This window comes from Boleophthalmus pectinirostris, unplaced genomic scaffold (genome assembly GCF_026225935.1).
Source record: "Boleophthalmus pectinirostris isolate CB_2022bp ecotype Guang Dong unplaced genomic scaffold, ASM2622593v1 HiC_scaffold_8, whole genome shotgun sequence".
Taxonomy (NCBI): domain Eukaryota; kingdom Metazoa; phylum Chordata; class Actinopteri; order Gobiiformes; family Gobiidae; genus Boleophthalmus; species Boleophthalmus pectinirostris.
In genome coordinates, this window is record NW_026571515.1 from 35,683,418 (window position 1) to 35,709,231 (window position 25,814).

The window sequence follows — 25,814 nt, forward strand, 5'->3', positions numbered from 1 at the left end:
CCTTTATTTCACCTTTTATTACAGCTTTGAGGGAGATGCCGCTATCAGGGGTCAGTGCACCTGTTTAATGACATTGTAAAATATTTAAATTTCAGCGCATCAATGGGAAAATGACATGATTTATGGAACCGATAGCGCGGCAACAGTGTCAATGCAGCTGGCAGTTAAATCCTGGCTGAGGAGAACGGGCTGACAAAGCATGACGGATGAGCCATGCTTTCACTGCACAATCCGCTTCGTTTGGTAAAGGAAATTTTGAAAAGTTGTCGCGAAAAGGCGTGAATCATCGAATTATGTTGCTTCCTTATGAAAAGTCGACTTGGGAGTTGAGCGTTATTCACAGATGTGCAAAGGTCCTATAGTAACCTAAATTGACTCTTGTGAAATTTAGGTCATGTTAGAATCACCAAAAACCTACCTGGAGTTGCAGTCCAATGAGGTTCATTTGGTTTTGATGTTATTAGGTTCTTTTTACAGATCAAGAGTTCGTTTTCATACCTGAAAGTTTCGATGTTGCTGTGACTTGTCCGGTCAGCTGATTTATACAGGTTTTGGTGCTGTCTTCCTACCGGTGGAGGCAAAACAACAGCGCCATCTGCAGTCCCACTTCCTCAGGACAGTATCCCACCTGTGTGAGAGTAAAAAAAAGCCTCCTCGTCCTGGTTTATAGTCTCGTTTTAGTCCTAATAACATAAAATACCTGGAGTTGTGTTTTGTTTTATTTTGCATGTTTGAGTAATCCTGGATTTTTACTGTCTACATTTCCAAAGATAAAAATGCTCTGTTCCATCTTGTGATGTCATGAAGTGGTAGTTTTCAAGTTCTGTAGAAATAGGTAATTCCAGGGCTGAAATTATCCAAACGATTCTAGTGAAGGTGCATGGAGCGTAAAAACACAGTGGAGCTTTTTCTGGATTACCACATGGGATCACAAGGTGGAAAAGAGTGTTTTCTGTTTGTGAAAAGAACTTCAATTTGTTGGGTTTGTGTGTTACACATGTGTGAATGAAATAAAACACAACTCCATGTACGTTTTAAATAAGGAAAGATTATAATATAGATTAGAAAATAGTGTAATATGGGACTTTTAAAGGTGCACAGTGTAACTTTTTTAGTTTAGTAGATCTGCCTCCTGCATTGATTTTCCTGGAATGTTACAGGTCAGGTCTGTGTTTCTGCATCCTTGAGCAAGACACTTCACTTGCACAGTACCTACCATAGCATTAGGCCAAATCAGTGGGTACATTTGCATGACCATTAAAAATCAGATAAGGAGAAAAACTAATAAACCAATAATTAGATCAGCTTTTTGGTGTTTAGATTCACAAAAGAAATCTGATTGTCAAAAATAGACATATCCATTAATTAATCCAATAAATTTGGATAAACAGTGGCGAATTGAAAGACAATTAAAAAAACAAACAAAAAACAACTCACTCTTGAACATTTTTCCTTTCATTTTTGTCTTTGTCAGAGTAGTTTGCCCTTTTTGCATAATTTTCCATGTCAAAACCTGCACAGGCGTGAACAATCCGAACAAAATCAAATCATTCACATCAGATGCAACTGTTTGCGTGACATTTCAGTGATCTGACAACGCCACAAATCAGATAATGATCAGATTTTGGTTTACCTTTTATTGTTTGGAAAACGCCATACTTGCCGAAAACAGCGTATTAACATATAAAAGTCAATATGGTTTTGTGACATACTCCCTTTGCTCTCCGCACTAAGTGACTTCCCCTTCTGAGCGATATGTCCCACTAATGAAACTACTGCACATCTTATCACGTTTGTCAAGTTGTTGTGTATCATGTTTAGGTGTATTTATTGAGATTTGTCATGTGGGGGCATAGATGATACTCATGTACCGATATCCAAATCTCACGGCACGATATTATCACGATATACATCTCACCGTACGATAGTTATTGCGATATTTTGAAGAGGCTAATATAACTGTAGAGGGGACACTTTTTTGCTTTTAAAATACCTTGACAAGATTTTGGTGTGAATTATTTCCATCATAATCCCAAGAATTCAAGTAAAAAACATATCTTTTCACGTTGTCTGCACTGAAATGAATCATGGGATATGTAGTTCTCTATGTTTATAAGCTGTTGCTACAATAAAACCATGCAATTAAATAAAATAACTTGTGATTCAATCAGTCCACGATGTTATTGTGAGACTTTTGACGATACCATATCACGATATTTCAGTTATTGTTGCATCCCTAATAGATGACGTAGGCTTGTGGGCGGAGCACTGGACAGAATTTTACAGCTAATGGTACAGATAGGGTCCGGAAGAGATCACTAAATGACTGAAACATGCATGGATGGCATCTAAAACCTCGTCAGGCATGTTTTTTTTTTATGAGAGAACAACATTATAACATGGTAGAAATAAAAAAATAAAAAAATCATAATTAAGATGTGAGAAAACGAATGTCACATATAAAAAACAGACTTATTTTCCAGCTCTGTGTTTATGTTTTGTAAGCCTCTAGGTAGAGTTCGATAAAGCTGAGAGGTGGTCCGCAGAGGAATGCAGTTTTGACAGAGCTGGCGTGCAAAGTGAACGGGCCGGAGCCAAGGACAGAAGCAGGGCCCGAGCCAGAGCTGCCGGAGAGCACAAGATGGACTGCACCCGGGGGAGGAGGGGCAGAGGGGGAGCAGAGGGGGAGCAGAGGGGGAGCAGAGGGGGGGCAGAGGGGGGCAGAGGGGACAGCAGGCACCCGGCCGAGCTGTGGGTGCTGTAGGGGGGAGAGGGTCTGCTGGCACGGACGTAGGTGGTACGAGCCCACTGGACACTGCTCTGGTGAGATAGGAAGAGGAAGAAAGAGAGATGTAAGTAAAGGAATGGAATAAAGGAGGATAGAGGGAGAAGGTGAAAAGCAATGGGAGAGAGAGCGGTGGTCCTGAGGTTGACCAGCGCTGCTTTAAAGAGAGAGAGAAAGTGAGAGAGGGATGGAGACAGAGAGATGAAGACAGAGAGGGATGAAGACGGAGAGAGACGGAGACAGAGAGAGACGGAGACAGAGAGAGACGGAGAGAGACGGAGACGGAGACAAGAGAGATGGAGACAGAGAGATGGAGACAGAGATGGAGACAGAGAGAGGGAGACAGAGAGATGGAGACAGAGAGAGGGAGAGAAACAGAGAGACGGAGACAGAGAGAGACGGAGACGGACAGAGACTGAGATGGAGAGAAATGGAGACAGAGAGATGGAGAGAAACAGAGACGGAGACAGAGAGAGACGGAGACAAGAGAGAGACGGAGACAAGAGAGAGATGGAGACAGAGAGAGATGGAGACGGAGAGAGACGGAGACAGAGAGAGACAGAGAGAGACGGAGAGAGACGGAGACGGAGACAAGAGAGATGGAGAGACAGAGAGATGGAGACAGAGAGAGGGAGAGAAACAGAGAGACGGAGACAGAGAGAGACGGAGACGGACAGAGACTGAGATGGAGAGAAATGGAGACAGAGAGATGAGAGAGAGAACAGAGAGAGAGACGGAGACACGAGAGAGACGGAGACAAGAGAGAGACGGAGACGAGAGAGAGAGAGAGAGAGATGGAGACAGGAGAGAGATGGAGACAAGAGAGAGACAGAGACAAGACAGAGACAGACAGAGATGGAGACAGAGAGAGGGTAGACAGAAAGAGAGAAAGGGAAAGAGAGACTGAGAGGGGGAGAGAGATGGGAAGACAAGACTAAACAAAACAGACAGAGCAGGAGAGGGATAGAGAGACTTAGAGACAGAGAGACAGCGGGAGAGATAGAAATGAAGACAGAGAGAGAAAGAGAGATGGGAAGACAAAACAAAAAAGACAGAGCAAGAGAGGGATAGAGAGGTTTAGAGACAGAGAGACAGGGAGAGAGATAGAAATGAAGACACAGAGAGGAAGAGAGATGGGGAGACATAGATAGATGGAGAGAGAGAGACAGAGAGAGAGAGATGGGAAGACTAAACAAAACAGACAGAGTGAGAGAGGGAAAGAGAGAGTCAGAGACAGAGGGACAGTAGGAGAGAGAGAAGTGGAGACCGAGAGAGAAAGAGAGATGGGGAGAAAGAGAAATAAAAGAGGGAGAGATGGAAAAACAAGATAAAACAAAACTGAGCAAGAGAGAGTTAGAGACAGAGAGACAGTGGTAGAGATAGAAATAAAGACACAGAGAGAAAAGAGAGGGAGAGAGAGAGACATGGGAAAACAAACAAAAAACAGACAGAGCAAGAGAGGGATAGAGAGAGTTAAGAGACAGAAACCACAGGAGGGATAGAAATGAAGACAGAGAGAGAAAGAGAGATGGAGAGACAGAGAGAGAGAAAGGGGGTGGGGGTGGGAAGACAAAACAAAAGAGTGAGAGAGGGATAGAGAGAGTTAGAGACAGACAGACAGCGGGAGAGATAGAAATTAAGACAGAAAGAGAGAGAGTTAGAGAGAAAGAGAGATAGGAAGACAAAACAAAGTGATAGAGGGATAGAGAGAGTTAGAGAGAGAGGGAGACAGAGATGGGGACAGAGATGAGGAAGGACAGCAGGAGAGATAGAGAGATGGAGACAGAGAGATGGAGATAGACAGAGAGTAATGCAGATGCAGGTTGTGATATGATTTTTTCCCCCTTATATCTTCCACTTGGATGTAGATGGATAGATGCACTTTATTATTCCCCAAGGAACGTCCATTTTTCAGCTGTAATACATCACAGACACATCAACAGACGTATAGATGTAAAATAGGCATTAAAGGGCCTCTATTTTCTTATTCTCTTCTGTTATAATGTTGTTTCCTCATCAGTTGTGTTGTGTTTTGTTTCATTCACACATGTTTAACACACAAATCCCAGTTCTTCTCTCAAACAGACAACGCTCTGTTCCACCTTGTGATGTCATGGGTAAATGCAGGAGGTGCTCCACTGTGTTTTAAATTCCATACACCTTCACAAGAATCAGTTGGACAGTTTCAGCCCTGGAATTAACTTGAAAATGACCACTTCATGACATCACAAGACAATTTTAAGATTTGGAGATGTAGACAAACTAATCATTAGGGCTGGGTATCATTAAGATGTTGCCGATACGATACATATCTCGATACACAGGCCACGATCTGATGCATATCTCGATACAGTGCACTTTCAGTTCGATATGATATATTTCAAAATGATTCCATACGGTTCAATAAAAAATAAAGGCTAAATCATGGCTGTGATACTGAGGTCTTTGTTAAACCATTTCTTGTGAAAAGTTAATATGAAGAAGCCAATTTTAATAATCAAAACAGTGAATATGTCAAATGTGCCGCATAAACAAGTTTCCTCTCATTAAACAAGCAACAAAACTTGAGCGCTGTAACAAAATGATTAAGGAAAATACACCAAAAAAATACTCTTGGTGATACAGAGATACAGCAGCCCACGATACTGATACTGTATCATCATATTAAACGATACAATATATTGATATTTTTGCGCACCACTAGTAATGATAAAGAATTACTCAAACGTGTGTATGATATAAAACATAATTCGAAGTATGTTTTTGAAGAGGTAACAACTTTCAAAAATTGCTTCAAGTCTCAGTGTTAAGTAATATAGGACTTTTAAAAATAGACATATGTAAAAACCATAAACAAAGCTGTTCAATGCTGTATACAAATACTATACAATCAATACATTTAATATATTTAATAAAGAAGTCACGTCTCCAAACACTGCTATCGTATCTCATGATGATTCCTGTTTTCTGTGTATTTCCTCACACTCTCCATAATCCGTCCTTCTGTCATTCAGATGACAGACACTCGTGACGGGGCTCAGTCCTGTTTTTCTGTTTCTCACGAGCGGCCGAGGAGATCTGCTGACAGCTGCTGTCTACACCAGATGCCCCGACATCTTCACACACTCCTTCACACATCTCTCACTCTCTCTGTCACTCTACCTCCCCCCCTCTCTCGCTCTCTCTCTCTGTCTCTCTCACTCTCCATCATTCTACATCTCATTCTCTCTCTGTCATTTTACCTCTCCCTCTCTGTGTCATCCTGCCTCTCTCTCACTTTCTAAGCCATTCTCTCTCTTTCACTCTCTCTTTCTCTCTTTTCTCCTTTTCCCCCTCTCACTCTCTGTCATTCTTCCTCTCATCTCTCTCTCATTCTCTTTCTGTCATCCGGCCTCTCTCATTTTCTCTCTCCATCCATTATTTTGCCTCTCTCTGTCTCTCACTCTGTCTGTCATTCTGGCTCTCTCTGTCTCTCTCTCATTCTCTCTCTGTCTCTCTCACTCTCTGTGTCATTCTCTCTCTCCTTCTCCCCCTCTCACTCTCTGTCATTCTTCCCCAATCACTCTCTTGCCCTCTTTCTGTCATCCTGCCTCTCTCTTTCTCTCTCTTTCTATCCGTCATTCTGCCTCTCTCTCACTTTCACTCTGTCTGTCATTCTGTCTCTCTCTCTCTCTCCCTCACCCCCTCTGTCCTCTGCCTCACCCTCTCTCTCTCTCTCTCTTACTTTCTCTGTGTCATTCTGCCCCTCTCTTCCATTCTCTTTGTCTCTCTTTCTATCATTCTGCCTCTCTCTCACGCTCTGTGTCATTCTCTCTCTCTCTTTCTTTCTTTCTTTCTTTCTCCTGCTCTCACTCTCTTTGTCATTCTTTCCCCCATCTCTCTCTCGCTATCACTCTGTAATTCTGTCTCTCTCTCCCTCACCCCTTCTGTCATTCTGCCTCCCATTCTCTCCATCTCTCTTACTTTCGCTCTCTGTCATTCTGCCCCTCTCTTTCACTCGCTCTCTGTAATTTCTATAATTCTATCTCACTCTCTCGCTCTCTTTCTGTCATTCTGCCTCTCTCTCTGTCTGTTCTTTCTCCCTTCTCTCCCCCCTTCTATCTCTCTCTCTCCCTCCTTCTGGTCATGCTCAGATCCTTGGTGACCACTTGTTGGCGGGAAACGTCTTGGGTGATGTGGGAATCGTGTGGAGTGTCAGAGCGCGGGCCTGTGTGTGGTTAGTATGAGTGAATGAGCGTGTAATGCAGTGATGGAGGAGAGCAGCTGTTGACTCGGCCGCTCAAACAAAGAGGCCTCCAGTTTCACTTCTCTCACAGTAAGAGGAGGCAGACAAACATCTAACCTCGCTGTCAAACCACTCTGAAAAATACACCACTCAAAATACTGCTTTGTAGTGGTTGGATAATAGTGTTTCTGAGTTATTGTTAAAGCTGCACTGTGTGACTTTTCTGGTGTAGGGTCTGCTACCTGCTTGTGTCCATGGAGATATTGTTGCTTTGCTTAGAACGTTCCTCAGTATGGGATTAAACTTATCTTACTTCATGGATGCAAGCAAATGATGCAACTAGGATACTTTGCAGGGATATCATGCTGGGGCTCTTCTACATGTATCTGTACGGTAGAACGTGCAGCAGTTACCATGGAGACACACTGAGAATACATCACTGAAAATACTTGTGTGTAGTCGTAGTAGTAGTAGTGGATGTGCTACCTGCTTGTCTCCATGGAGATACTATTGCAATGCTTAGAATGTTCCACAGTATGGTTTTACACTGATCTGACTAAGGCCCAGTCCACACTAGTAGAATTCGAGTCGTTTTCATTGCAGATGCAGTGTTCGTCCACACTAATCCGATGGAAAATGGTTCCAGAGATGGAATGATCTGGTTTGATCTGATTTGCTGGGTTCATGACTTTGGTCATGTGACGCTGTTGCGGAAAACAGTTTAAACAAACCATAGAGAAACAGCAAACAGCGTAACTAGAGCTAGTTGCTAGTAGGCCATGGAAAACGAGGAACAATCTCGGATGTCTCTGCTCTCTCTCGCTTACCATCTTCCTCGGCTCAAAATCGGCTGCTGCACTTCCTTGTTTTTACTGCCCACGTGACGTTGTGATGTCGTGACGCCAGCCTAGTCATGTGTTGAGCATTTCAGGTGGTTTCGCATTACTGTGTGGATAGGGAAGGCTTTGATTGCGGACAAATTTTTCCGATACGGTCATACAGTGGTACGGTGATTCGGTTCAGTGTAAATGTAACCTAAGCGGCGACAAGCAAATTACACCACTATGCTAATTTACAGATTAGTTCTGTGGAGAGAGGAGCCTGCTCACAGCGTAAGTACACGATTTTAAGGTAGTGTGAATACGTTTTATTAGTTTAATTCCATACTGTGGAACATTGCGAGTGAAACAATAACTATAACCGCCATAATAACGGCGTAAACCTTACCAGAAAAGTAACATACATAGTGCCCCTTGAACATGGACAGGGCCTGCCATTTAATGCATACTGTTTTCTGTATGTAGTGCACATTGTAATAATATTAAGTGTGTTGGGAAGAGAGACATTGTGCAAAGACTCAATTTGAACTAAATAAAACTAGACTTGTATCTGCATATCTTTGGGATAACTTTACCTACTCGATTGTTTTTCCAGTGCCTACAGTATAGAAGGATGGGTTACTAGAACAGCTCAGTTTCAGTTTCTTCATGTTAAAGCCCCACTCTATAACATTTCAGTAAAAAATATGAATATGAATCTTTTATTTGTCTACTGGTGTTTTTTGCACTAAAAACATGCAGACCTGTCTTGTAACTTTGACGGTGAACAATCCAGCTCTTGTTTGTCTCCATGGAAATGTTCTTACATTGTCTGGAACATCCTACAGAATAGCAGTAAACATCTATACCTCCATGGATAATGTTACAAAGTTTGGCTTTAACTTTTTGTCTTGTCTCTATGGAGTCGTGCAGGTGCCATTCAACAAGTGTTCTGTTTCGGTGATTATATATCATTACATAATAGTTTTTATTGCAAAATCCCATTTGCTCTTGTAATTTACTTTTTATGCAAGACAGTAAGTTCAAGAGACTGTGAGTGTTGTGAAGATATTTTAGCTTTGAAAGAATAAGGCCACTCTGGATTAGCATTAGCATATAGCAGCTCTTCTGACAGTCTCTTACTTTGCGATAACAAAGTGCTCATTAACTCACAGCAGTAATTAACATGGAGATGTGAGGTGGCCCCTGCAGTCTTTGGGTCTGCCAGAGGCTAACCACTCTTATTAAATCAAAACAGGCCTGAATCCTCTGCCCTGGTCTTTGGCGCTCGCACTGGGACAGGCTTTGTCTTGGTAATGACACTCTTAAACTTTTGGCACAAAGGATTGCATAAGGTTACATCTGTTTTTTGTCTCTAGTTCCTGGAAAAGATCCTCCATCATCGAAAGGAAAAACAGAAGGACAGATTAAACTAAATATTTAGATGTGGTTTAATGTTCTATGTGACTAAAGTATTGTTGGAGGCAAACCATTGGCAGTTTGGCAAGTATGGCTCAGTTTTATTAGCCTTGGCTGAAGTCCTTGCTGTGTTAGAGCCGGTATTAATACAGGCACAGGATGTTACTGCTTTGCCGAGAATGTTCCACAGTGTGGCGTTTAATTTATAGCTGTTTCTTCGGCTCAAAAATACAGTGAAAAACATGTTCTTACTGTGAGTGGTGTCCCCTCACCACAGATCTGACCTGCGGACCTATGCAGGTGGAGGAGTTTAAGTACTACATTCCAAGCAAAGCAAAACACTGCTACGAGGGTGGAAAAGTTACCTAGTGCACCTTTAAAATAAGCAGCATACATGGCTCTATAAGACGACACAGGGAATTTGATCACATGCACAAGGCTCAATGTCAAGGTGAAATTTTAGGTGTTTTTTTTTTTTGTTTTTTGTTTTTGTAAATCTTAAAATAATAATAATAATAATCAGATTTACATTTCAGCAACACTATGATAAAATAAAGGAATTCATGAGGGTTGGTTGATGTTGTAAAACCTTAATAAAAGATTTAATGCAATTGTTTGGAATGACTTTCTAATCTACTGTTTTCTTTATTATTTATGTCCAATAGTAGTAGTAGTAGTAGTAGTAGTAGTAGTAGTAGTAGTAGTAGTTGTTGTTGTAATCATAATAATTGTTGTAGTTGTTGTAGTAGTAGTTGTAGTTGTAATCGTAATAATGGTAGTAGTTGTTGTTGTTGTTGTAGTTGTTGTAGTTGTAGTAGTTGCTGCAGTTGCAGTAGTTGTTGTAATAGTTCTTGTAGATGTAGTAGTTGTAGTTGGTGTAATAGATGTAGTTGTTGTAATAGTTGTAGTAGTAATAGTAGTTGTTGTAGTTGTAGTAGTTGTTGTTGTAATAGCTGCTGTAGTAGTAGTTGTTGTAGTTGTAGTAGTTATTGTAGTTGTAATAGCTGTTATTGAAGTAGTTCTTAAAGTTGTAGTAGTTGTAACAGTTGTTGTTGTTGTAGTAGTTGTTGTAATAGCTGTTGTTGTTGTAGTAGTTGTTGTAACTGCAGTAGTTGTTGTAGTTGTAATAGTTGTTGTAGTTGTAGTATTTGTAATAGTTGTTATAGTAGTGGTTGCTGTAGTTGTTGTAGATGCAGTAGTTGTTGTAATAGTTGTTGTAGTAGTTGATATAATTGCAGTAGTTGTTGTAGTTGTTGTTGTAGTTGTAGTCCAAAGTTTCTCAATTGGAACAAGGTATAAATTGTCTATGCTTATTTTTAAAACGGCCCTCTCCCTTTCCAACATGGCCACCGCTTGTCTCTGATCTTCTATGCTTCTTCAACATATTCTCATTGGGAACGCGCACCTTGCTTCTTAGCTGGAGGAAATTAACTCTTTTAATTTACCTCCGTTAATTTGCATTCCATCATTAGGCGTTCATTAATTACATGGCTGGTATAGGGCTTCAGTGAGGGTCTTATGGTAATACGGCTGTAAATACAAAAAGGATTGCGCGTAATAGCTTTAACGCGGAGGAGGAAGTGCTTAACATTTTCCACTTAGTAAATAATATTCATCAAGCTAAAGTTTAAATTAGAAAATAATTACTTGGGCTGAAAAATGGACTAAGAAATAATAGCATTTCTGAGTTACACGTGTTTTGTTTTTCACTCTGTTGCTGCTGCCACTCTGCTCAGTTGGTAAAGTGTTTGTCCTCTGACTCACAGGTTGGAGGTGCGAATCCAGCTCCCCCACATGAATAGTGTTGTTGTGTCCTTAGGCAAGATACTTAACCTCGCTCACCTCCAGTCTCTGCGTACACTGGTGTATGAATGTGTGTGTGAATGAGTGTTTTTTTTATGTAAAGAGCTTTGAGTGTGTTGAAGGTGGAAAAGTGCTATATATAAATGCAGTCTTTTACCTTTTTACCTGAAACGTGTAGTATATATATATATATATATATATATATATATATATATATATATATATATATATTATATATATATATGTATATATATATCTATGTATATATATACATATGACTTTTAAAAACTCTATTGATCTACACCCTGATGTATTTGCTAGTACTGCTACTATTTCCACTTTTTCATTTCAGAACCATTTTCTACCACCTCTTTTTGCTGCTGCTGCTGCTGCTGCTGCTACTACGATTACTCCTGCTACTACTACTATTGCTACTACTCCTGACTCCAACATGTTGTTGTTTGTCATAGAATTGCGTCTTGTTTACCTGTGCCAGGTGGAATGTGACAGGTGCAAGCTTCTAGACAGGGGATCCAAAAGGAGGGGAGTGACCCGGTGGAGGAGTGTACTATAATAAATAAAAAAACAAAAATTGGGGCTCTACGGAATGGGTTTAGAGGTACTGTATGCCTAGTCTGATTCATCAGCTGGTTTCACTTCGTAGAAACTGTCTGACCTCGCAGTGTTAGAATTCGTGTGCTCGACGTTAGACGGGTACTTTTTTAAAATTTTAACCAATTGCAGCTATTTGGTCGTGACAAATGTGATGTGCCGCTAATGGGGTATATTATGCTTTTCCCAATTCCCGTATGAAGAAGGGCAATAATGTCTTTCCCCTTGAAAAAAAATCACCAAACATTCTCTTTATTCCGTCTTTAAATCCTCGATCTCGGGAATCGTTGCCAACACAGATTATATGGCACTTCATTGACTGGCTGATGCCCAAACTCCCACTTCCGGGTTTTTTGCGAAATGTCTAGTGTATTACAATTCCTGACCTATTCCGTGGGAGAGAAATGAAATTGAGCAGAGGCACTAGGTGGCGCCAGCCTGGCTACTGTATGCCTACAGTACTTCAAGAAATATGATCCATTCTGTATTTGTTAGATTTTGTAAGATGTCATGGTGTTTAGCGACACATGTTGGACACTCTTCAAGTAACTACAACTACTACCGCTACTACTACTACCGCTACTACTACTACTGCTGCTACCTCTGTCACTTAAGACTACTAACTTCAGGCCCAATACACTACATCTGTTGCTATTACTTCTACTAACAATGCTACTACTGTTACTACTTATTATATTGGTGATGATTATGATCATATTAAGTTTATGTTGTGTTACTGCTACCACTACTAGTACTAGTACTAGTACTACTACTACTACTACTACTTCCATTCTAAGGCTATGCTTATATGATGAGGGTCTGAACAGAAGATGCAAAAGTGGCGTCGCGTCTTCACTTTTTATTCCACATTTAGACAAGTATGTGTATGTGTATGTGACGTAAACGTGTACACAATGTGAGCAGATCTGCATCTTGCCGTCACCATCTAAACAAAAGGCACTTCCAATAAAATATTTTGTCGTTTTTACCTGTAAGCGTTCTCGCGTAAACAGACCCTCAGTTCTTGAACCATTTGCGATGCAGTTTTGTCTCCAGAATATTTGAGTCATTCACATAACTTGCATTCAGTGTGGAATTCATTAAAAATATATAATAACATTTTCTTACTTTGTGGCAATCTTATCCATTATTTATTTACAAAACCTTTATCCCATGTTGTGTTTTGGTTGTTTTGTCTCTAGTTACCATGCCTTCAGTAGCCAGTTTACTACTCTCCTCCCTCTCCTCACTTCATACAACAGCTCTCATCTTTCACTGTCCATTGTCCACAGCAGTGTCTTGGCCTCCACTCCGCAGCAGGCAGCTAAAGCACCACTATAAACCACTCACCAGGGGGCACCGGTCAATAATGGCATCTTTTCACCAACATTTCTAGGCTTCATGTCTCTCTAAATGTTGAAACTTTTGTCCTGCTTTCGTTTTGATTGCCTCTCTGTTTAATCCTGGCTTGATCGAGTGAATTTCTCTGTTTTTAGTCTCTAATTTCTAGTTTTTTATTTCTAGAAATTGATCTGCTTTTTACATAAATTGCCCCTGCTGTTTGATTGAATTTTGAGTATTGATGACATAGGTAGAGAGATTCTGTTTTAGAACTCAGTGCTACTTCCTTTATTTTTGTACTTCAGGTTTTTTAACAAAATAGTAGTTGCAGCAGTAGTAGTAGTGGTAGTAGTAGCAGTACTGGCAGCAGTGAAGTGATAGTGGTGGTCATGGTCAAGGTAGTGCTATTACTAGTAGTAGTAGTGGTAGTAGTGGTGGTAGTAGTAGTAGTAGTAGTGGTAGTAGTGGTGGTAGTAGTAGTAGTAGTGGTACTGATGGTAGTAGTAGTAGTGGTGGTAGTGGTTAATAGTAGTATTTGCAGTAGTCATGGTTGTAATTAGTAGTTAGTAGGTGTTGTAGTGACAGTAGTGTTAGTAGTGGTAGCAGTTGCAGTAGTAGTGGCAGTAGTTGGTAGTAGTTGCTGCAGTGGCAGTAGTAGTAGTGGTCATAGTGTAAGTAGTAGTTGTAGTGTTAGTAATTGTTACAGAAGCATTAGTGATAGTACTGGTAGTGGTAGTGGTTAGTAGTAGTATTTACTAGTATTTGCAGTGGTAGTGGTAGTAATTAGTAGTTAGTAGTTGTTGCAGTGGCAGTAGTGGCAGTAGTGGTAGTAGTAGTAATAGTAGTAGCAATAGTTGTAGTTGTTGTTGTTGCAGTAGTAGTGGTAGTAGGTGTAGTGTTAGTAGTTGTTGCCATGGGAGTAGTGGTAGTAGTAGTGGTAGTAGTTGTAGTGTTAGTAGTTGTTTCAGTGGCAGTAGTGGTAGTAGTAGTAGTTGTAGTAGCCGCAGTGATAGTTGCAGTACTGTAGTAGTTGTCCCTTAACTGACTTGAACTATGATGAAGAAAAATAAGACATATGAGAACCCGTCACATGGACTTTAAAAATATAGATACAAACATTTCTCAAACAAGCCAATTCTGAACACTACCACTGTGTAAATGTTGAAGCTCCAGTTGACTCCTCTACAGCACAGCACCAAGGCGCACTGGTAAATGGGTCATCTGTGTGTCGTAGAGGAGAGAGGAGAGGAAAGAGGAGAGGAGTGGGTGATCTGTGTGTCGTAGAGGAGAGAGGAGTGGGACTGCAGTGTTATAAGCCTTAGGCACAGACACAAGAGGAAGCTGAGGTCTTAAGAAGCCATCAAATGCATGAGATTAAAATATATCATTACACAAATATGGCATGCTTTCAAATGATAGCACAACTAGAGCTGCATGGGCACTATTGATAACATGTGCTATGTACAAGTACCACCACTACTACTGCTGTTACTACTACGACTGCTACGACTGCTGCTACTGCTACTATTACTACTACTACTACTACTACTACTACTACTACTATGCAACTATGTAGGGCTGCATGGGCGCTATTGATAACATGCGCTATATACTACTACCACTACTAATACTACTACTACTACAACTACTACTACTACTAGTACTACTACAGAAATATGGCTGGCTTTTAAATGATAGCACAGCTACATAGGACTGCATGGGCGCTATTAATAACGTGTGCAATATACTACTACCACCACTACTACTGCTACTACTTACTACTGCTACTACTACTACTACTACTACTACTACAACTGCTGTTATTACATCTACTACACCTACTACTACTACTACTACTACTACTACCACTACTACTGCTGCTGCTATTACATTTACTACACCTGCTACTACTACTACGACTACTACTACTACTACATCTACTAGTTCTACACCTACTACACTTACTACACCTACTACTACTACTGCTACTACTAGTACCAGTACTACTACTACTACTACTACTACTACTACTACTACTACTACTACTACTACTACTACTACTACTACTACTACTACTACAGTCATATGATTGGCTTTCAAATGATAGCAGAACTAGTGCTGCATAGACTCTATTGATAAAATGTGCAATATACTACTACCACTACTGCCACTGCTACTACTACACCTACTGCTGATACTACTGCTACTACTGCTACTGCTACTACTGCTACTACACTACTACTACTGCTGCTGCTGCTGCTGCTTCTGCACTACTATACTTGGTGATGGAAAAACACCAATCATTCACCCATGAATTTAACTATTAAGAACCACCACTACTACTGCTGCTACTACTACTACTACAACAACTACTACAACCACTAATAATACTAATGTAGTTACTACTACAGTATCCAAATACTTAATAATGGAATAAAACAAGCACCATTATTCACACATTGATTCAACAATTACAACTAGCCTACTGCTACTGCGACTACTGTTACTGCTACTATTGATACTTCTCAGCTCTTCTCATCAATATTCCCTGTGGCTGTGATTCTGACTGAAGCACTACTCTGTCTGAAGCTCTGTTGTGCTGATTTGTGGTGTTAAGAAGTCTCTCAGTCTCACCATTTTGTTGAAAATCAAACTCCTTAACAGCACTATGAACTCTTGTATTAATCACAGGCTCCTGAAAATGTGTTTTTGAAAACCATTTTGTATCTTGTCTTGAGTTTTCAGACTCATCTTATCTCATCTTAAAACTGTTTTGTCTGTGTTTGCTAATGCGTGCATTGTGTCTCCATGGTAACTACTGAACATTCTGCCTATAGAGTTATATGTGGAACACTCCACTGCAATCTCACTGCAAAATCTATTGCTTCTATTATTCATTTTACACCATCTTTTAAAGGTGCACTGCGTAGCTTTTCTGGTAGAGGGTCTGTCACATGCTTTTCTCCATGTAGATATTAATGTTTTGTCTGGAATGTTTCACAGCATGGTATTAAACTTCTATCTAAACTATCTTCATGGAGACCAAACCAGACCAAGTTACTGGTCAGATCTGTGGAGAGGCGACCTTGCTCACTGTCAGAATCCTGTTTTATGAATAAAGCTAAAGCTATAAAACCCCTGTAATTGAGTAAGTTTACGTTTACAGCGAAACAAATCACTGTATCACCGTATCGGAAACTTTTTGCGTCCAGATGCATCGTTGTACAGAAAAGAAACTTAAAACCACATGACTAATTTGCATAAACTAAGGCTCAAAAAAACGCCTCGCTCCTTGTGCCCTAACACAGTCAGCTTCTGTTGGACTTAAAAAGGACAGGACTCAAATATATATTTATATATATATATATATATACAGTCCCTGACAAAAGTCTTGTCGCTTATCCATTTTGTAGAAACAAAAGCTTCTAACCTGACTTTAAATTAATCGATTGGTTTTAGAAATGTCTCATATGAAAGCTAAAACCCTCCCAAATTATGCTCAATATACTAAAATAAATTAGCTTCACTGAAGAAAGATTGATCATTTAATGAACACAGAAAGGTCAGATTTTGGCAAGACAAAAGTCTTGTCGCCTTGTCATATGATGCACCCAATCCTAGATTACAGCCTCACCTGTGATCAGTTACTGATCAATCAATTAGTGGGTGTGTATAAAAAGAAGCCCCAGCACACCAGACCTTCACATCAACTGCAACTTGACCTCTGACAACATGCCTAAGATCCACCCTGAGACCAAAGCGTTAATTATCAAGAGGCTGAAGACCAGATCCACTGCTGAGGTGGCTGACACCTTCAATGTGTCTCAGCCTCAAGTACAAAGAATAAGAAAAAGATCTGAAATGACTGGAGATGTTTTTGACAAGCCCAGGTCCGGCAGACCCCGCAAGACAACTGCTCGGGAGGACCGTTTGTTGATTCGAAAATCCAAGGCCAGCCCCTTTTCCACTGCAGCAGACTCCACCAGGCCTGGTCACCCTCAAGTCCCTGTGTCAACCACAACAGTTTGTAGAATTCTGTCTCGAAATGGCCTCCATGGTCGAATCAGTGCACAGAAACCAGCACTAAACAAAAGGCAATTAAAAAACCGTGTGGCATTTGCCAAGGCCCACAGCCTGCTAAAAGGATGGACACTGGAAAAGTGGCAGAAGGTGGATTTCTCAGATGAATCCTCGGTTGAATAACATCACAGCCGCCGCAAATATTGCAGGAGACCTACTGGAGCCCGCATGGATCCAAGATTCACCCAGAAAACAGTTCAGTTTGGTGGCGGAAAAATCATGGTCTGGGGTTACATCCATTATGGGAGTGTGCGAGACATTTGCAGGGTGGAAGGCAACATCAATATCCTAAAATATCAAGAAGTATTAGCTCCTCTTACATTCCCAACCATAAAAGGGGTCAAATTTTGCAGCAGGATGGAGCTCCATCGCATACTTCTATCTCTACATCAAAGTTTCTCAAGGCGAAGAAGATCAAGGTGCTCCAGGACTGGCCAGCCCAGTCACCAGACATGAACATCATTGAGCATGTCTGGGGTAGAATGAAAGAGGAAGCATGGAAGGCAAAACCAAAGCATCTTGATGAACTCTGGGAGGCATGTAAGACGCTTTCTTTGCTATTCCTGATGACTTCATCAACAAATTGTATGATGTTACGGAAGGCCTCCAGATCCTCCTGGCCATATTTGCCTAGATCCGTGTGTGTGTGTGTGTGTGTGTTTGCAAGCCTCCATATAAACCCCCGCTGTGATGCTGTGATTGGAGGAATCGATTTAAGATGGATCTGGAGCCCCTCCGCTGAATGGTGGAAACCTGGAACACCTGGCCAATCCCAGGCCTACACCTGGAGCTCCGGCCCTATAAAGGACCCGCCCCTGCCACTCTGGGCAGCTGTTCTGTTTGTGGACTTGCTTGAGCACTGGTGACTTAGACTGTTTTTTTGTTTTTCTGTTTCATTTAGTTCCGTTTTGGTTTGCTTATCTTTCCTTATATTGTTATTAGAGCCTCTGACAATGACTTTGTTTTCATCAACAACTTCGTATGAATCATTGTCGAACCGCATGGATGCGTCCTTCAAGCTCATGGAAGTCATACAAGATATTAAATATGGATCTCACAGCACCACTACTTCATTCACTGACGTTATGCAACATATTTTTGTATCTGAAGTAAATTATTTGTTCAATTTTCTGTAGGCGACAAAACTTTTGTCTTGCCAAAATCTGACCTTTCTGTGTTCATTAAATGATCATTCTTTCTTCAGTGAAGCAAATTTATTTTAGTATATTGAGCATAATTTGGGAGGGTTTTAGCTTTCATATGAGACATTTCTAAAACCAATCGATTAATTTAAAGTCAGGTTAGAAGCTTTTGTTTCTACAAAATGGATAAGCGACAACACTTTTGTCAGGGACTGTACATATAATAAATATGGAATATATGTGTTCTTTCTGTGACAAAGGGGTGTTCTGCTAATGGTGAGTCCATTTGTCTGTGGTTTGTTTAAACTGTTTTCCGCAATAGTGTCACATGACCGATGTCATCAACCCAGTGAATCAGGAAGGCACAAGTCACAGTGACGTGGTCCAATAAGGACGGCAACTAGAGCTCCTATGTCAGTGTATCAATGTTTTCAGGCGTCCACACAGTGCCGGATCAGATCCATACTCAGATAAATTTGTGGGAGCTGGTGGCACCAGATCGTTCCATCTCTGGAGCTGTTTTCTGTCAGATTACTGTGGATGAACACTGCATCCACAATGAAAATGATTTGAATATGTACTAGTGTGGATGGGGCCTAAGTGTAAACTAGAGCTATTTATATCTGTTTAGATCTGTCATACTGTGGAACATTTGAAGCAGCGCAGTGACATCTCCATTGAAACAAGCAGATGACCCTCCACCAAAAAGTTACATGATGCACCTTTAATTGCTATGAGCAGCATACACTTTTGGTTATTTACACATCCCTATATACTACATACTGCTACTTAAACTGCTATAGCTTCTTGCATTCATTGTCACTACTTTTCTCCAATAATAATTCATCTGTAGATGCGAAGTCAAGGACAACAGCTCTCTTTTCAGCTTCTCCATAATATTCAGCTAATTTTTTCCCATCACTTTCTCATCACCACATCATTAAGTATTGGGCTCGTCTGAAAGTGCTTTATGTAAACACAGTATGTAACATTGAACTTAAATCTCTGATAATGAATAAAAAGGTAAATAATGTACCATTTTACATTATAACTACAGCCTTGACTAAAAGTTTGCAGAGCTTCTGAATGCACTGGCTTGAACTGTATTGGAGTTGGAGTTTTTTGAATGAATATTTTCCTCGCTATCTTTTTGCATAATGTTCTAGACAGTGGCCATGCATTAATAATGAAGAATGTGACTCCCTGGCAGGTGAGATAATTTGTAAAGTTAATACATTGTCTGGCTTCACATAATGGCTTAATTAACTTAGCTGAAAAGAAAGTTTTTTTATTCCTAGAGAATTTAGGTGGATAATAAGGTATATTTTTCAGTTTCAAAGTAAAAAAAAAAAAAAAAATTACCAAAAGACCAAAATAATGTTACAATGTTTTTTGTTTTGTTTAGTTTTGTTTAGTTTTAAAGACTTATTTTAAGCCTAGGTACAAGCTTTTTTGTACTTTGAAAGATTTAAACTTCACTGTTATATCCAGTTGCTCTCAAGCTCTGGTGTGCATACCCAGTTGTGTTGTGCTTTGCTTTAAAGGTGCACTGCGTAACTTTTGGTTTGAGGTCCATCATTTTCTTTTTTCTACGGATATGCCATTGCTCTGCCTGGAATGTTCCACAGTATGATATTAAACTGCTCTATCATACATTTATTAAATTCCAGGTGGTTTTATTGCTCAAAACTATTTAGAAAGGCATTCTGACTGTGAGCGGGGCCACCTCTTCACAGATCTGACCTGTAACTTGGTCTGGTTTGGTTTAATGCCATACTGTGAGAAATTTCAGACAAAGCTAAAGTTTTTGACAGACCCTTCACCTGAAAGGTTACACAATGCATCTTGAACATCCCTATTTTCTTTTGTCTTCTTGGTTTAAGCTAACCCCACTTAATTCCACAATGTTTTCCAAAAGGATACGTCCACAAAGCCAATGCAACTGTGAAATATCGAGGTTTATTAAAGGTGCAGTATGTAACTTTTCTATAGTTGATTTGGAGTCTTATTCTATGGAGATCCCATTGCTTTGTTTAAAATATACCACAATAAGACATTACACTTATCCATCTTGCATTTTTTTTTAATTACAGGACTTTTATTACTTAAAAATACATGCATTCTTGTAAGTGGAGTTGTTTCTACACTTCTACACTATCCTTGCATGTAAATTAGCCTACTGTTATCACATGCTTGTCCAAATACTCCACCAGAAAAGTTACATATTGCACTTTTAAAGCCCCTGTACCTGATACTAGAGTGGAGATTGGCCATGGCAGTAATGCTAACAACAATTGGCATGCTAACTATGCACTTTCTGATTCTTGGACCAAAAAATGCTTTAGAATTAGATGGAGACAAAATATTTTTAAATAAGATAAAATTGACTTATTTTAAGCCATACCGACTTGTCAAAGCCTGATCCTGTCAGATTTCAGGAGCTAAGCAGGGCTGGGCCTGGTTAGTACTTTGTACCGCTGGGAAAATCAGGTGCCACAGTGGCGACAGTAGTCGCCAAAAATGTCATTGTTGTGTCCTTAGGCAAGACATTTCACCTACATTGCCTAGTATGAAAGTGGAGTGTGCGTGAGTGTCGGTGGTGGTCAGAGGGGGCATTGGCAGCCACGCTTCCGTCAGACTGCTTCCGCTATATAAATAAAAACTTACTTACTTGCTACCTACATACATACATACCTACATACATACATGCTAACAACAACTTACATGCTAACCACATACTTCCTGATTCTCTGACATGGAAAAAAAAGACTTTATAATTAGAAGCAGACAGTTTACAGTAGACTTATTTTATACTCTAGACAAGTTTTTCTCAAATACATGGGAAAAATCGAGTTCAAGCCCAATCAAATCAATATGAATATACAAACATGCCAATAATAATATTTCTTTGTATTACTCTCTGTTGTGTGTAGGTAACTACTATGGCACCCCTAAGCCCCCCGCAGAGCCCAGCCCGGTGCAGCCTGACCTGGTGGATCAGGTGCTCTTCGATGAGGAGTTTGACACTGAGGTGCAGAGGAAACGCACCACCTCTGTCAGCAAGATGGACCGAAAAGACAGCGCCGCGCCAGAGGAGGAGGAAGAGGACCCCCCACTGGTCAATGGACTCACTGGTGAGACTACTTTACTTAACCCACTTTAGCTACTGATCCTTTGCAGCGGATGTCATTAATATTCCCTCGGGATGTGACGATAATGGTAGACACTGGTCCGTTTGAGGCTCTGTTACTTAAGTTAAACTTTAATCTGAGCTTTGTTTGAACACAATCTGACCAGAAAGAACTGACTTAGCAGGAACTACAACAGGAGATCTTATTTTGTACTGTTAAACAAGTCTTTCACATATAAAATTACAGTCACGAGTTTACAGAGGACTTACAGGAGTACTTATTTTGTACTGTTAAACAAGTCTTTCACATATAAAATTACAGTCACGAGTTAAAGCCGCCCACACTACAGGAGAATTTGCCCAATTTTGGCTGTGATTTTGAAGCCGCTACAGTGTGACTCTGAGCTGCACTGTCATATATTGTAACCACCAAACATCAGCAATGCTACGATTACATCCAATAAAACAAAGCGTCAGGTGCAAATGGAGTGACAAACACAGAGGTGCAACATACAAACTCAGGAAACAGCGAATATAATTATTACTCACCTCTCGTAAAGTTGTAAATATAAACTGCAGCATCTCATCCGTATTATGCATAGAATTTGTCCTCTGTAAATAATGACACCCAGTCCACAAAACAGTGCTGTGAATCCAGTCTGAAGTGTTCTTTAAAAGATTCTCCTCATGTCTGTGTTGTGCGCTTTTTGTAGCATGTTTAAAATTCATTTAAGACCGAAAAATCCTGTAGTGTGTGACGACCTTTAGGAAACATTGGTCATTAGTTTTTCAGTTAGTTACTCTCAGCTTTTTGTCGAAAATCACCTAAACAGGACCATTAACACTTGTAATCATCACAGGCTCATCTAAAAACTCCATCATAGACAAATATGCAGTACACCCCCGGCGTGATGTCACCAGTGTTGGGAGTAACATGTTATAAAAGTAACAAATTACTGTAATGTATTGCTTTTTGCTGTAACGCAGTAATGCAAACCATTACAGAAAAAAAAATTAATATTTTACTTGGTACAAATGTCAGTAACTCGTGTTACAATGCTTTTTTAACCTGGACTGAAGTGGTGGGTTTTTTAATTTTTCTTCATACAAATTTGCTAAAATCACTGTGATATCAGCAGCAGTGAAACGCCATCGTTATGGTTCCGAATGTTGGGACGGGTCCAGAGGTGCGCCTGCGTAGACCGTTGGGTGATCATGGGCGAAAGGACTGATGCAGAACTCCACTCTCCACAGGGCTAATCATGGCTCGTGGTTCTCTCGGGGGGGGTCCTAGATTCCAAGTCCTAGTACAAGATTAGACCTGGTTTGGTCCTGGTTTGGTCCTGGTTTGGTTCTGATTGAGTCCTGGTTGAGTCCTCGTTTAGTCCTTGTTTAGTCCTTGTTTAGTCCTGGTTCAGTCCTCCTGCTTCAGTCCATATATGGTGCAAAAGTTTGGCATCTTGACACAATTATTTTGGTGAGAGTAACTTAAAGTGCTGCAATAGTCGTGTAATGCCTTGCATTTTAAATGCAGTAATATTGTAATGTAACAAATTACTTTGAAATTGCAGTAACAAGTAATAAATAACACATTACAGTTTTGAAGTAACTTGCCCAACAGTGGATATCACTGTAAATTAGGTGAGATAGATGTCTTTGTTGAGGTTAATTAAGATAATATGAGATTTTTTAAAAAAAAAGTTTTCAGAGAATTCAACTTTTTACCGTTTTGTGAAATTGTGCAGTTCAGTTCAGTTTTCATCTTTTTTGGTTAGTTTCTGTAAAAGTCTTAAAATAATCTCCTTATTTTTCAACACAGTTCAGTTCAATTTACTATAGCCCAAAACCACAACAGCAGTCATCTCAGAGGGCTTAGCAAAATTGTAGATTTAACCAAGAGAAAGTTAGAAAATCAAACAGTGAATTGGTCAATAACAGACAGACTAACCAAATATTCATAGAAAACAAACAAATTAATATATAACAATAACTGTCCCAGAGTGCCTCCTGTCCTTAGGCCCTTCTTATCTGCAAGAGGAAATTATTATTATTATTTCCATCTACTCTATACAAAATATCACAATCTCTGTCGCTCCCTCTACTTCTTCACCATACTTTAGTAAAAACACATTTAGTCTAGTCTAGTCTAGTCTATGAAAACATTTGAAGATTGCAGCATCAGAATTTGGTCTGCACAGCTATTTGCCTCTCTATGGCATTTTGTTGATTACGTTCAAGTAGCGTCGTATTTCTCAAACACTCAAGATTAGCTTTTTCTGTGCAGGCCCAAATCAAGTAGTAACTTCAGTCTGTGTGCAATCAACAACCCCTCAAGAGAGTGACTTTGTTCAGCCCTATGTCCTCATATAACATCACAATGCTCCTCGTTTACAGATGAGATTTAAAGTTGCAATATGCAGTTTTTCTGATGGTGGGTCTGCTATCTGCTTGCCTTCTTGGGTGTTTTTGCCTTCCCTGTAATGTTCCACTGTATGATATTAAACATTTATCTTTAGTTGATCAATTCCAGTTGTTTTTATTGCTCAAAAATGCAAAAAAGAAAAAAAAATACACAAAGGCACACTATGGAACTTTTTTAATGGTGGTTCTGCTATCTGCTTGCCTTCATGGATGTTTTTGCTTTGCTTGGAATGTTCCCAGTATGGCATTAACCTTGTCTATTTATCATTTTGGTGTTTAAATTGTACAAAAATATACATTCTGGCTGTGAGCGGGATCTTCTCTCCATAGATCTGACCTGTAACTTGTCTCCATGGAGATAGTTAATCCATGTATCATTCATTCATTCATTTTTCAATATAAAACCAAAAATAAGAAAACGAAAAAACTTAAACTGTGATGCCGGACTGAACCAGGACTAAACCAAGTCTAACCCAGCTCTTAATCAGAATTGAACCAGGACTAAACCAGGTCTCAGTCCTGGTCACAGTCCTGGTTTAGTCCTGGTTTAGGACTGAGACCAGGACCAGACCAGGACTGAGACCGGTTTAGACCTGTTTTAGACCTGTTTTAGACCTGTTTTAGACCTGTTTTAGACCTGGTTCAGTCCTGGTTCAGTCCGTCATCGCAGTTTAAGTCACAGAAATGGGAAACAGCCCTTATCCGTTTTTTCCATTATTAATTTAAATACAAAATTGAACAATGATGGGGACCAGGACTAATCTTGGATTTAAGAGAGAGAACGCCGAGCAGTTTGTCCACAAAGCGAGATCGGGCAATTGCCGCGTTTACCTCCGTGAGGTGCTGAGCTGAGCCGGTTCTTTCTCCTGTGGTCATCTCCAAGCCCGTCCCGACAGTGAGTCCTGTTTCAGTTCTGGTTTAGTCCTGGTTTAGTCCTAGTTCAGTCATGGATTAGTCCTCCTTTTCACTCCTGGAATCAGTCCTGGGTTAGTCCTGGTTCAGTCTTGGTTCAGTCTGTGGCGTAGGCAGCGCAAAAGTTTGATATACTCTCAGGTTAACGGGCAGGTGCGGTCCTGTACTACGTGGTTGCGGTGTTGTACTGGGGGTCTACAAAAACTGACCCGTGCAGGACTCTGCGCTGTTGGGCTACATTACGGAATAAATGAATCTTCAGTTTGTTACATAAAGAAGGAGGAAAATAACAAAAGGATCACAGCAGCAATAAGTTTTAAGAAGGAAGTAAAAAGTGTTGCACCTGTCCTGTGTGAGAAAAGTGTATATAGTTTGTGCTGAGGGGTTTTACAGACTTAAAACAGAATAACTGTAAAATATAAAGTTGATACTTCGTGGATTTCACCTATCGCGGGTTATTTTTAGAATGTAACCCCGCGATAAACGAGGGACCACTGTACTCTCACCTCGCAACCTGTGCACATAGACTCACACTTGTCCCGATTGGGACGGAAAACGGAGAATTTCTTGTACAAGTCATTGTTAAATGCGCTTTTGTGCTTCGGTGTGTTGCAGACTGACCGACTGTTTGTGTCTCGCTCCTTCTGAGTCACAGACGCTACGAGAGACGCTCAGTTTAATGAGCGGTACTGAAAACCTGGACATTTGCATCACTTTATAAAAAAAACCCGGACGCCCCGGACATGACCCAAAATACAGACATGACCAGGAAAAAAACGGACGTTTGGTCACCCTAGTTTAATATCTACCGTGGAACATTCTAGACAAAGCAATAACATCTCCATGAAGACAAGCAGGTGATGGACCCTCCACCAGAAAAGTTACATAGTACACCTTTTTAAAAAAAGATATAATTAGACTGTTGAATTGTATTTGCTCATCTCTATTTTAATATTTTTTTTATAACAACCTGACTATCGCTAAACAATTTCTCAAAGCAGGGCCAGTAGACTGCAAATCCTTATAATGTGTTCATGAAAAACTATATTAGAAAAATGTCATTTGTTCCTTATCTGATCGTAGTCAAATAAGATCATATTAGAGAGGAGATGGTGCAGTTTGTAGC

At 40.2% G+C, this 25,814-nt stretch overlaps 1 protein-coding gene across 1 annotated transcript in view; it reads left to right on the forward strand.

Moving 5' to 3' along the window:
- Nucleotides 1–25,814, forward strand: part of LOC110154019 (membrane-associated guanylate kinase, WW and PDZ domain-containing protein 3-like) — a 367,298-nt gene that overhangs the window by 261,355 nt on the left and 80,129 nt on the right. The window contains 1 exon segment of the mRNA XM_055165821.1: nucleotides 21,159–21,359. Within this exon segment, the coding sequence (XP_055021796.1) occupies nucleotides 21,159–21,359 (201 nt within the window).